This window comes from Chaetodon trifascialis, chromosome 15, assembly GCF_039877785.1.
Source record: "Chaetodon trifascialis isolate fChaTrf1 chromosome 15, fChaTrf1.hap1, whole genome shotgun sequence".
In the NCBI taxonomy this organism is placed as follows: Eukaryota; Metazoa; Chordata; class Actinopteri; order Chaetodontiformes; family Chaetodontidae; genus Chaetodon; species Chaetodon trifascialis.
This window is the reverse complement of record NC_092070.1, coordinates 22,428,271-22,442,290: the sequence shown is the minus strand read 5'-3', so window position 1 is coordinate 22,442,290 and position 14,020 is coordinate 22,428,271. Positions and strand designations below refer to the sequence as shown.

The 14,020-nt window shown below is 45.2% G+C and overlaps 1 protein-coding gene across 2 annotated transcripts in view; it reads left to right on the top strand.

The window, feature by feature from the left end:
* The window catches only part of spop (speckle type BTB/POZ protein), a 93,806-nt gene that overhangs the window by 46,801 nt on the left and 32,985 nt on the right, over positions 1 to 14,020 (top strand). For both annotated transcript variants that reach the window (XM_070981151.1, XM_070981150.1), the window contains exon 6: positions 1,900 to 2,027. In XM_070981151.1, the coding sequence (XP_070837252.1) occupies positions 1,900 to 2,027 (128 nt within the window). The remainder of the gene's footprint in view (positions 1 to 1,899; positions 2,028 to 14,020) is intronic.

The window sequence follows — 14,020 nt, the reverse complement described above, 5'->3', positions numbered from 1 at the left end:
TGGTGGGAATAACTGCATATGCACTGCACTCCTCCGCCAATCCCCTCTCTGGCTGCCTGCTCCCTCAGATCCAAACGGGGGATTTGACACAGGATCTTACAGCAGCATTGACACTTCATCTTAATGCTTCCCACTGTGCTCTGTCAGCAGATCTCCTGTTGGTTTCTCTGCACAAGAGCAGCCTGAAGAGAAGATCTGTTTGAACTGCCGGGGCTGAACACATGTAGTTTGCGCACACTGCAGATGTGTGAAGGTGAGAGGTGATAACCTCTTGGTATGTGGTGACTGTGCAGCTCAAAGCCTGTTTCAGTCGACTCTTAGCAGGAGCTTTAACCCTTTAACCGGGTCTAAAGAGGACTCAGCCAGCACTAACGCATGGATTGAATGTAGATGGATGCATGTTGTGTCGGCCTTAAAAGGTACCGGATAAATCAGCTCGGCTGGATTTAAAGCATGTGTGTTGTGTCTTCTGGTGACAGTTCAGGCCGCTCAAGCAGGCGGTTTTCATTTTGATGCCTTTTTTTTCAGTCGCACATTGTTCTTATTTCTCATTTTAAAAGGCTCAGGTAGTTTTATATTTCACCTCGTGGTGTTTCATACCTCTGGGGATATGACATTTACATTAAAATAATCCTCATGCACAAGTTGAAATCTGATGTCTCTTGCAAATCACATCCTGCCAGGCGCCTCACTATCCGCTTAATACTGATGTCGAGCTGGTGCTGAGCTCCCTGTTGGGTTTGCATGTGTGCTCTCTGATTTAATTCATGCACAAATGCTCTTTTACATACGTGGAGTTGAGACGCCGTTCGTCGGCTGGGGACGCTTTGCTTCTACACATTGTCAGTGTGGAAAATGAGCTTCAGACAACGTCCTCTGGTGATTTTAGTGAATTTGCTCCTGCCTTGTTTTCCCATCATGAGCATCCTTGGGAGGATCTTGCTGACGACATCAGCCATAGAAATAAAAAGACATGAATGGCTTTTAGTGGTTCTTTTGCAGCTTGGGGTGCATTTTCCTGAACACCATTCAATCCCTCACAGGACGGGATGCACAGTAACAGACACACTAGCTTTAAATTATTACCTCCACCATGTGTGCAGAGATGTTTCTGTTCACAGAAGGGGTCTGGCGTTGGAGCTCGGCTCAGCTGAGCACGTTCAGAAATCCCAGAGCAGCGCCCGAGGAGGCGTTTTCTTCTCATTAACAAAATGGCGAATGATGTAATTTCTCCAACGATGTGGTGTTACATCCCTCCAACGGAGCTCCACTTGCTTGCAGAATTTATGTGTTAGCGTCTTGCTTTCTTTCTGTTGCCAATTAGCTTTAATTTGCTGTGATCTCTGCCGCAGTCATAGTCCGTAGTCATTATCTTTTGACCTTGTATGTGAGCATTTGTGACTGTTAGGTGACTGTAGATAGCTGTTTCCGCCCCCACAGTGTGACTATTGTACACACAAGAACTCCAGCACCTATCCTGTGTCTTTGTAGTGCGACTGAGTGTTACAGAATCCTTCCTGCCACTGTCAGAGATAATTGGCACTCCATAAACACATGATAATTGGACTGCTTTGATCCCTGCAATTTCTCACTTCTTGGCCAAAGAGGCACAGCAGTTCTGTCTCATGTTTACCACTAGTCTTTATGTGGCGGCGAGAGGATACGGAGAGTGAAAGAGGGAGAGATTCTGTTTTCTTCTGAAGTGTTAAAAGCTCCCTGCAGGCATTGCTTCCTGCACCCAGCCTCTTTTGCCATTGTTCCTCCGCCGCTTATGGCCGTGACTCATAACAAACTTTCTCTTTCGCACACACATTCACACACGCGGAGCTTAATCACGTCGTGAAAGTCTCCAAATAATCTTGTTTCTCCTTGTTCGTGCGTGTGCTTTTCCTTTGCCAGAGAGCCAGAGGGCGTACCGGTTTGTCCAGGGGAAGGACTGGGGCTTCAAGAAGTTCATAAGGAGGGACTTCCTGCTGGACGAGGCCAACGGTCTGCTGCCTGAGGACAAACTGACACTTTTCTGTGAGGTACTGTGAGTCCAACACGCTCGCCGTCTTCAGAAAGAAACGAAATTAGGGGCACAGGCTGCTCATTCAAAAATGATAATCCTGATTATATTACTAGATCCAAATTATTATTCATCAAGTGAGACATTTCAATATTGCAGACAAACACAGACTCCCATGATTAGCCTGTGAAACTGAAATTGTGATGGCGGATCACACTGATGCTGAATGGTGTGTACCTTAGCAGAACTACTTGGATTACCCCAAAATATCTAATTTTAATAGAATCTAAAAATAATGAATACTGTTGAAATATCTAAGAGTGTTGTTTGTATTGGTGGCTTTGCCTCGGAGTGATCGCAGCTGTAATTCTTGTCTCATCTTTTTATTCACCGCTACCTCTCATTGTATGTCCCTGTTAGTGAATAATGTATGTTTTTATTGGTACTACATAGCCTCTGGGTTTAGATCTCTCTCTCATCACTAACATACAAGCTGATTGTCATTCAGCCGGCATGGCGCCTTGGCTCTGATTCCTCTGATCCAAAGCTGGCTGCTGCTCCTCATTGAAAATTCCCTTGTTGTTTTTCAGCTGTAACACAGGGGGCAGCAGAGGTCAACTGTCCTCTCTCTCCACCGCTGCCCTCAGCTCCTCATAATGGAGCCAGGGAGCGGAGAAGAGGTTAAACTTTCTGGATATGTTAATGCATTAGTTGTAATGCATGCACCCATAAATGTTTAAAAAGCATGGCAGTGGCTGTTTAAAACAATTCTAATTAACCCTGTGGGTATGGAGGAGAGCATGTCTTGAAGTTTTCCCTTTTTGTAGCGGAGCGATGTGCAAGTCTGTTTAAAGTGTTTCCAAACTGGGCTTATTGACAGAGGGGTAGGAGGGGCAGTGCTGCTTCTCCAGAGCCATGTGGGATGGGGGGTAGAGTTGTGTGTGTGTGCGTCTGGAGGAGTATCTTGTGCATATATTGTGTGTGTTTGTGCAGGCGTGTCTCACTGGGACGTAATTTTGAGGATGAGAGAATGAGCTGCAGGAAAGAGGGATTAGTTACCTTGAAGAGTCCTCTCTCTCTGAATTCATCCACTCTCCTGAAGGGGGAGGAGGCGGGGTTGCTGGTTCAAGTCCTCGGTGGCCACTTCCTCCCCCGTACATTTGTGTTGTACTGTGGTAATTAGCCAGCGCTGCTGATGAACAGGCAAGGCAAAGCAAGGCAAGCCTGATTTATACAGCACATTCTGCACGCAAGGAAAAATCAATGTACTTAATATAAAAAGTGTTTACAGCAGAAAAAGATTAAATGAGAGTGGAAAGAGGATAAATAATAAAGGGAGGGAACATTTTCTGTGTTTTTTAAGATTTGAAAGTGGTTCTATGGAAGTTTTCTGCTAAAGATGTACCGTTCTTTTAACCTCTGGACAGATTCGGCAGAGCAGCCCCAGATGAGCCGAGAGTTCGTGTTCTGAAAGCGAGTCGGACAGTTGATGTATTGATGGGCAGCAGCGTTAAAATCAAACATATGTGTGTGTGCTGGAGAAGAAAAGGCAGTCTGGAAGTGGGCTGCTGCGTGCAGTAAATGATGAGATTGCCAACGGTGAAGTCTGGTAGCGTTTTCCACCAACACGTGGGCAGGACGCTTGGCGGAGGCTGGTTTTGGGTGGATGGCGGTAAGAAAGTGCTGAACGGGTGTTTGAATCTCTTTCCCTGGTCTTTTTCCATGTGAAACTGAAGCCCAGTGTTTACCGTCAGAGACCTGGCTCCGCTTTCGTCCAGATGGTCTCGTCCGGCATCTGAGAGAGCCCCATCGCCCCAGAGCCCAGCTCTCTCCCTCTTCTCTCCTCTCTCATCCCCTCCACTTCCTCTTTTTCCCCTCCATCTTATCTATCATTCAAACCCAATCTCCTCCTCCTCTTTTCCCTTTTCCTTTCATGTCTGGCTGCCTCCCACCACAGTTTCTTACTTTTCCCCCCTCACTCTACCTTCACCTCACCCCGTGTCCCTTTCCCTGCCTCCTCCTTTCTGCTCAGCCCTACTTTTTCTTCGTCCCTCTTTGCCCTCCTCCGTCTCCTGCCTCTCTTCCTCTCTTACTCTGTGTAGTAGAATGTCAAAGAGGTGAAAGGCTATGAGGAGAAGCCAGATCACTGTAGGAGGGGGATACTGCCTCAACCTCTCTTCCTGACCCTTGGTCCCTGCGCTTGGTTCCTTTGCCTCCGGAGACATTAGTAATTCAAATTTAGCAAAGGGAATCTGGCTATGTGTCATGTCGGAGAGGGCCTGAACAACACCAGCTGCTGCTCTCTCTCTTTTCGCCTCTCTCTTTGTCTTTATCTCTCCTCCTCCATCCCCGCCAAAGCGCTGCAGACACATGCAGGTATTTAATGAGGAGATAGCTCCCATTAAAGGTGCTGCGTTGACTGTCAAAAGAGAGCACGAGGGGACAGAGGGAGATGAAGGAGGGGGGAGGACGCACAGTGAGAGGAGATTGAAGGAAAGGCCTTCTCGGGAAAAGTGGGCACACTGGGTGGCTTCACGCCGCGGGAGGTGGAGAACAGACAGAGAGGGAAAATAAAGATGACACAGGATGAAACACAAAAAGATGGTTTGGGTTAGATTTAGTCTGAGAGAGAATATTTTCATATGGATGAGGCATGTTTTTACCTTCTTTCATCCATTTAAACCCTCTCACGCTTTCCCTGCCAGCGCCTCAGGTAACCTCTTGCTCTGAGGTCAGGCCGTGGCCGTCTGGCTCTTCATGCTATAGATAATGCAGATGCTCTGAAAGTTTTTCCAGCAGTACCAGACGCTCACGTGGGGTCCTGTGGCTCCCGGAAAATCTCAACAACCGCTGCTGTCGTGATTTGCCTGCAGGCAGAGTCGTGTTGACTGACACTGCGAGGGTTACTACTCTGGAAGTCTGTTTTGACTGACTAAAGGGAAAAGAAGGGCTTGTTTTGGAAGGGAGAAGTTTGCGGTGAAACATATCTGTCAGTCATGTTAAATTGGCTGCTGAGAAGTGGAGGAGCACAGCGGTCCACCTTTAGTGAGCCAGGAGGAGTCAGAGAGCTCCTGCTGCCGGACACATTTGGTGTATTTCACAGAGGAGATCTCCTCCTCTGTGAAATACACCGCAGACGTCTGTGGCAAAGCCTGCTTTTCTCTGTTTCCAGCATGCAGGCACACTGTGCTCTATGAATTGTTACTCAGCTTTAGCCATTTACAGGCTGGCGACTGATGCTCTGATGTCCACAGAAAAGGTGAATGAGTTCCCCAAAGCTCGAGTGTCATTGACGCCGATGAAGGCCGGCATGCAGTCGATACGCATTGGACTTGTTCTTAGTCTTGTAGCCACTATAATAAATAAAAAGGCTTTTTAACTTAAGTACCTTAATGAGGCAGAGTGCCTCGACTGTGTTGGGGATTCATCGATTGCCTGCCTGTGCATCAGGAGCACCTGTTCTGGGTCACATCGCCGTCAGGTCCAAGAAGTGCTTCCTCATTTTTTTTTTTTTTTTTTTACACCGACATGTTATTTTTAGACTGATGTTTTATTAAAAATCCCATTGATTTTGTTGTTCTTCCATTCAGGTTACAACACTTGAGAAATTGAGAGCTACAGCGTATTATCTGCTGTCTTATTTACACATAAATGAAGTGAGATGGGGTAGATGAAGAGAGACGACACACAGACGTCAAGTAGAGTTTTATTTTTATAGCACATTTAAAAACAACAAGAGCTGACCAAAGACGGGTTAGAGATGTAACGCATTGTGCCCCCAAAACGTGTTGTACTGATTAAGCCTGTCTGTAAGGTGCGCAGCCCTTCTCATTGCACATGTCTTTAAGTGAGCATGCAGACATCTTCATCCAGGCTGATTATGTATCCTTCTGGATTTACTGAAGCCATGCTATTTGTCAGTTTCGCAGGGAAGATTCTCCTCCTCTGAAAAGGAGACGCAAACGTGGATTTTAAAAGAGCCACGAGGACGGTTTTAGTGGGAAAAGAAACTTTAGAAACATTACATTTAGGCTTGTCTATGACTAAAAACTGAAGATGAGAAGCCAGAATGAAGCAGTGAGGCTGTTGTTGATGAAAACAGTGTCTGATGAAGAAAATCAGCTGAAGTTTGCTTAGTTTTGAGTGCGTTTGGCTGCATTTCCCTCAGTATTAACATCCATGTCAGCACCTCCATCTGCTCCATCTTCCACAATAAAACAACAAAAACAATTATTAAAACATAGTGGACTTCTCAAGAAAAACAAGCACATGTCTCCGTAACCACATTCTTCATGATGCCCTTAAATTTATTAATTGATATGAGTGTTTCTAATCCAAGATCTTTCTGCAGATTATTCCAAGCCCATGGGGCATAGTAGGAAAATGCAGTTTTCCCCAAATCAGTGAAAAACCCAGGGTACATTGAAAAGTAACATCACAGACAAAAAAGTAGCTTCCACAAGTTTTCTCATAGCACTGAAAGTAAAACAAGACTTTCTAAAATAAAAGCCAATCTTTAAGCTGTAATATGTACATTAAATGAAAACTTGTCATCTATCCATATACCCAAGTACTTGTATTAGGGGACCCTTTCAATGGATTTACCTTCAGATGTGAAAATGCCAAAATCACCAGGCAAATGTGACCAAGCTTTTGTGAAGACCATAAACTTTGTTTTCCGAGTGTTTAAAACCAATTTTAAACTCAGCGATGAAGTTTGTAATGACTGAAATGCAGCCTGAAGTTCTTGCACTGCCCCTGCTATGGAGGGAGCATGGGTGTAAATAACTGTATCATCAGCATATAAATGTATTTTTGCTTGAATGTCTTTACCCAGATCATTTATAAAGATAGAAAACAAAATAGGCCCCAAAATGGATCCCTGGGGGACACCTTTAGTTATCTTAAGAAATTCAGATTTGTGGCCCTCTGCATAGACACACTGAGTATGATCTGTGAAATAATTTTGGAACCACTTCCATGGGACTGAAATGTGTGGTATTGTAGTAATGTGAAGTATTTGAGTGATATCACTGCTAGCTACTATGACCCACGCGCTGAGGGTCAACTAGCATCATGTGCAGCTTTTGCATGAAGGGGGGGGTTTAGTTAGTCATCCCTAATCAAATCTGATTGGATCCATTTATGTCTACACCCCCGAGTTAACGATGAATCATCAAAAATAATGGAACATTTAACAGGAAGAGAAAAAAGAGGGATTTCGATATAAAAATACTCAAAAATGACATTTCGTATATACCAAGAGGACACAAGATTAGAGCTTGGAAAATGTGTTTTTGCCTTTCACTCTGATTTTAAGATAAAATTACACCCAAGATGGAAATTTTGAACTCCAGAGCTTAAATGTTTTTGCCTCCTACTGGTCACATATGAGGCGGTAAGCTGTGCCTTTGCATGTGTGGATCGTTGTGACTGCAGGTGATCCACAGATACATCATAAAAATTAATATTCTGATTAATGGCGTGGGTGAAATAAACTATATCTTGAGTTTATTAAATATCTGGAGCAAGCCCCATGCAGCAGAAATGATACGTGTGTGTCCCCATTAAGAGAGACGAGATGTGCATTTACGCGTGAGGCACAGCAGCGTAACTTCAGTGATTATTTAAATCTCCCGACACGGCAGCAGGATCAGTCAGGATCTAATGTTAATTAATGTTGTGTTCCTCTCCACACCCAAAAGATCACACCCCCAGTCCAGGTTCATACGGGGAAATTGTTTGGAGTAAAGCAGCCGTCCTCCTGACAAATCCTGAGCTCTGTCGGGACTAAAAATATTTACTCCAGAAACTGAAAGTTTAATTCAGCTTTCTCTGTGCTGTCTAGTTCGTGGGTTTGCTGCTTAAATGTCGCACAGTTTGCTGCAGTGACAATGCTGCAAGCACGGAAACGTATCACTGAGAGCAGCCTCTCGCGCATCAATGCAACACACCATAAAGAAATCACCTGGAAGTGACTTTGTGCTGCTTAACGTCATTTAAAGGAAATACAGCCTGCAGGGACAGGTAGAGGTGGACCAACACGTCCACACGGGCGCCGGCGTCTAAATCAGAGGAAATAAATCGTCCGGGTGGGTGGATGATTTATGCGTGCATGCGGGCTTTGGTGACATCAGATCCAGTCTGTGCATCGCTGCTTTGCATGTTTAGTTATTATTAATGTCCTGTATGATAACCATGCAGGCGTATGCACCTCTGTGTGACACACAAAAGGGTAATGAGTGCATACGTGAGGATCGGTGCCTCTGTGTGGAGCCTGGAGGTGAGCCAGTGCTTTCCTCGTGATTGGTTTATCTTGTGCGCATCGACAACCTTTGATGTGATTTACTGAAACGCACTTCAGCTGGCGTCTTGGCCACCGCCACCCAGTTGGAGGTCTTTTCTTAAAGGCTCCTCCGCCGCGTCCCTCCTGGAGCGAGGTGGTGTTGGGAGAATAAATGAGTGGGGTGCTGATGTTCAGCTGTTTCCTCCTCTTCCTCATGGTGTTAGTGCGGCTCGCCTCTCTTGTCGGTGGGTAAGCACTTTGCCGGGTGACAGCACCCATCCTTCACAGGGCCCCGCCATATGCCGTGCTGCTGTCAGAGGAGACGACTGCAGATGCTCCAGCTGCTCCCTCCCTGCACACTGAGCAGCACACGCACACACACACACAACAGCAGCTCTCGGCAGGATAAAGAAGCAGCGGCGGGAAGGAGAAAGGATGCACGTGGAGATTTGGGTTTGTGCAGGCGAAATTGGAAGACAAAAACAATCATTCATTCATGGGAAATGAGCTAAAATGTATTTATATAGATCTCTGAGAAGAGGAAAAGTGAACAAGGTGAGATGACTTGAAAAGGACTGAAGATCTAATGAAAGAAGAGGAAATATAAATGCTGACTGAAGGCGAGACACAGGAGGAGAATGAGCAAACAGAGTGCAAGCTCCATCCTTCTCTCGCCGCGACGTTTCTACTGCCATCGCTTGTTTGCACCCATCTTTTAGCCACAACAGCTCCTTTAATTGATACTGCCTTTGCAGCACTTTTGCACCAAAACCACATCAACAGGTCTTTTATATCCCATCAAAAGCCCTTTGCTTCTCCCAGAGTAAAGACAGCAGAAAATTGAACAAACAGACAACTTTTGTCTGCATTTTTATTTATTTTCCTTTGTCCAAACATTTCCTTCAAGCGCTCAAGATCGGGCCTCGGAGTCTCAAAGCTATCACTTTTGGCGTCTGTGATCTTCCAGCAGAGAAAACAAAACTACTTAAAAAGAGACCCAAATGGCCGGCGTTCACAGACGGCACGCAGAGGCAAAAGCTCGCCGCCAGTGGCGACGCCGAGTGTGTGTGGAAACCCTGTGTACGTGTGAGAACGAGGGGTAACACGCTCGGCTGTGAACCGGGCCGCAGTGCTCGCTCAGCGGCGTGACTTCACACCATGCATGAAAAATTCCTTCGTCTGTGTGGATTCACCCAAACACCTCTGTGTCAGCGGTAGGATGGCCTGCCCGTCTGCGCTGGAATGGACACAGCTGGGTCCTGCAAACAGCCAGTCTAGCAGACCAGTTTCTGGTTACTGGTGGGGACAGCAGGTGCAGTTTGATACTGCAGGAATACAGAAGAACTGTATTTGTTTGCAGTTGTTTGCTGCCTGCTTTCAGGCTTCCTTGTGACGCTCATTTCTTTGCCTGCTTGATGTTTGTCCCTGCCCTCCCCTCCAACAATAAAAACACACCACTTATTGTGCTCCAAAGAAAAGGCCTCCTAACGAGTGTGTTTCCACTACAGCTGCTGTAAAAGCTTCGGTTAACTCCTTACAGGCTGGATAAGGTGCTTGGAAGACAATTAGAGCTAACTTGGATGCAACGAATAGCCTGTAATCACAGAAGGTGAAGTTCTAGCTGTTGTCTTGTGAGGAGATCGAGCGCAGTGTTTATTTTTGACTTTAATTTAATAGCGTTGGGATTTGGGGCTATGTTTGTTTAATGGCGTCGGGAGCAAATGAGATTCTGCCGTTCCTCTCAGTTTTAATCAGTTCAGTCACCTGTTGCAGCTGCCGGAGGGCGGCTAAGTCTGATTCCTGTATCAGAGTCGGCCTCCACGCTGAAATATCCTGTCATTGCTCCGAGTGCTTTTTGATTTTCCTGTGCTGTAACATCCAAAAGTGGGTGGAGCGGGTGAATGAGACAGGGGGAGGGGGAGCTGTGGTGACATGGAGCCTGTTTACTCTGGCTGGCTGCAGAGCGGAGGGCCAGTCATGCATTATAAAGAGCTGGTGATGAGTTTCATGCTCGGGGGGTTCAGACGACGAGTTTAAAGATCACAGATCTATTAAGCCAGTGTAGTTGAAAAGTGTTTGTGTGTACGTATGCACTTTATCCTTTGTCTCAGCTGCCAGCGAACCAAACTCACCTTGTTAAGTTTTACATATTCAGCGTGTAGTGAAGTGCATTAGTTCCCTCAACATTAGATTCAAATTAAGCTGAAATCAAATTTCCCTTAGATGTTTAACTATCACATGATGAATCCATGATATATGACTGCACAGCCTCTGCTGATACCTTCCAGTAATCAACTCTTAATAACTTTTCAGTGATTTTTTTTAATGCACTTCCTCCCAAGCAGCAGCAGCAGCATCGCGCAGACTAATGTGGTGTTTGATTTGAAGTGCAGTGCAGATATGATAAAGTTAATATTGTGAAAGATAGAAAACATTTTGTTTAACTTGTGTGAACAATTCAATTTTCGTTCGTTAATGCTTCAATAATCACCTCCACAGAGCTCAACGGTATATCTCACAGCTGCCCCGGGTAATCAGATTTGGATCACTGTCAATCAATTGGTTTTGTATGGCTGCCGGTGTTCGGGAGTCCTTTTCATGTGCATCCAGTGCTCAGAGCGCAGATCTTCACCTCTGCAAGCAAGTGTGATGTTGTTGCATTGATTTACTCTGCCCGAAATAAAAAGCTTGGAGTAAAATAGTCTAGTGATAACCTGTCAACAAGAAAGTATAACCCACAAGACGGCAGATCCGAAAGCTGAGAGGAAGACGAGTAGTAATTCCATCAAAGCAGCACAGAGCTAATGAGAAACAGAGGCTGGAGTTAAAATAACACAAATGAAATAGTGACACTGGGCTGCAGCTGGTTCACAATGGACCTGAATGTATTAAGCCAATCTTGGTATCAGTTTTTATTATTGAAACATGTAATTACACTGGACTGTTATCGCTCCAATTATAAACCATTTCCATGCTGTCGGACCCTGACTCGGCCAGCACAGCTGCACAGGATTTCCATTCAAAACCACAGATTCTGGTCAGATCGTGAGACGCTGTACTCGTCTGTCAGCGGGCGAAGGCTGAAGCCGTCCACTGTTCCCTCAGTCAAACAGGTAATTATGTCCACATCAGGCGTAACTAACACACAGCACATGATAAATACAGTTTTCTGGAGGTAGAATTGAACCCTAATGGCGTCTGATCTCATGTCGAATGCGTTATCAGTCGTGGGAAAGTGTGGAAAGGCGGTTTAGGAGAAACTGACGTGTGGGACTGACATATCCTGACAGTTGCTAGAGGAGATGTGCACTCATATCGTTACCCAAAAAGTCAGCAGCAGTGTGCCTCATATTACAAGGGAGGCTGCCCCAAATCAGGCCAGAGAAACTACGAAGTGTTCGAATTCAAATAACCTTCATGCAAATGATCTATTGCTAATTTAACAACGAGAGGAAGCGAGAAATAAATTACCCCCGAAAAGAGAAGCACTGAGATTTTCCTTTTAAAGTCACACAGCTGCAGCACGTGGTGTCAGATGAGAGCGTGTGTGTGTGTGTGTGTGTGTGTGTGTGTGTGTGTGTGTGTGTGTGTGTGTGTGTGTGTGTGTGTGTGTGTGTGTGCGCGTGCGTGCGTGCGTGCGTGCGTGCGTGCGTGTGTGATCAGGTGAGTGTACGAGGGCGTCCCTGATCCCTGCCTGTGTTTACGTGTTTGAGAACGTGCAGGACCGAACGCAGAAATGAAACAAGTGTTCCATAACTTAATGAATTTTATTTGATTTGATGTTTTTTTTTCCCTTTTTCAAACTATTTCACGCGTGGCAAAACACTGTAAATCCATAAACAAACACATAAACAGGCAGAAAAAGATTGATGCATTATGAATAAATCATCTGGGTACCGAAACTCAATATTAACTCTGCGTTGCCTGGAGGTTTGAGAGGGAGCTTACGACAGATCCATCTTGATGTCTGTGGAACTAACTGGGAGGCGAGCGCTTTAGTAAGTACTTATCTTGGGAACTTAATTAACAAAACAAATGATGATTGTGGCGATGTAGCTGCAATGATTCTTCATTACTGTTGTTCTTTACTTAAGGTTTTACACAGACTGTGTTTCTGTCATCATCATCTTTGTCATCATCATCATCAGCACCGCTGGGAAATAAATGAGTCATTCAGTCGGTTGACTGGTCAGTGCAACATGAAGTTTGCTCGAGGATATTTGTGGCCGGCAGTGGATGTTTCTTAATGACTTCAGTGACTACAGGGCCGGAACAGTGACTTTAAGTTTTGGCACTGAAAATACAATTTGGCATCGAAAAAGGAGACATTGTCATTGAAACACTTGGAAAAAAAAGTTGGTCTGGCACTGAACGTGAAAACAAAGTTTTGCCGTTGAAAAATGTTGGAAAGTGAAAAACAGATGTTGGGTTTTTCTTTGGGGGGGGGGGGGATTTTGATGTGTTTTTCAAGACTATTTCTTCTTCATCACTGTGTCTCTGGTTTTCAGTCTCAACTTTCTGTCACTGTTTGGCGTTGAGGAGGGGGCGTTTGAGGGGAGGGTCGAGGAGAGTGTGGTTCATATAGTTGGCTGGAACAAGCGCTAACTTAGCTATCAGATATCATAGCTAACCTTAGCTAATGTCAGATATCATAGATTACCTTAGCTAATGTCAGGCTAAGTCAAACCAGCTGCCATCTGGATTTGTATCTGTGCTTATTCATGCAGTTACAATACGGGTGCTCGGAAAGACCTAAGAGGACAAGAACAACATGACATTTTCTATACACAATACAAACAATGCCACACACCGGCGCCTGTAGCTTTAACAGGCTAACATGGAACTCCCAAACCCCAAATAAGTGTGTTTCTGTTTGTTATTGTTTTTCATGTAGAACATATCGTTAGCTATGATAGCTGACATTAGCCACGGTTAGCACTTGTCCCAATGATTAAGTTTTATGTTGGCCCTTGTCCCATCCGCTAACATGGAGAGGATTTACGACCAATACTGCAACCAGACACCAGGGGGCGATCAAGAAGTTGTCACTGCACATTTGAGAAACTGTCATGTCTTTATGCACAGTCAGTGCCAAACACCCGTAAAATTAATGACATTCGGATCAGCCTCAGTTGTATTCTGTGTATAGTGCTAATTAGCAAATGTTAGCATGCTAACATGCTAAACTCACATGGTGATCATGGTATGTTAACACTCTGCAGTCTCTCAAAGCTGCTAACATGGCTGCAGACCGTTATAGACATCATATAAGCTATTAAATTTGAAATTTTAAAGGAAATTAACGTTATGAATTTGGCGTTTATTTGTGAACCTGTAACGCAGATATAAATGCGGCTTCATCCCCGTCCACTCGTCCAGCATGAGAAGGAGCATTTGGAGGAGGAAAATGCAAGGAGAAAGGGGAGGAGGTTGACAGTGACTGAAGATGACAGCTAATGGCGTGAAGACTGTCAGGGCAGCCAGTGTGTCTAAATAACCAGGTGCTGCGATTTAGTTTCTGCCTGGTTAAACAGTGGAATAATTGGTCAAGTTAGCCAGTAATTAGACCGGCTCTGCCACGCTGCCTCTGAGAGCCCAGCGACGGCTCCGCCATGCTAATTGGGCTATTTATACCGACACGCATTGACCAGGCTCGCTGGCTTCCCTTCCAATTCGCTGTTCAGCACTTGTTTATTTTTTCACTGTGTACTCAGGACGCAGCGCCC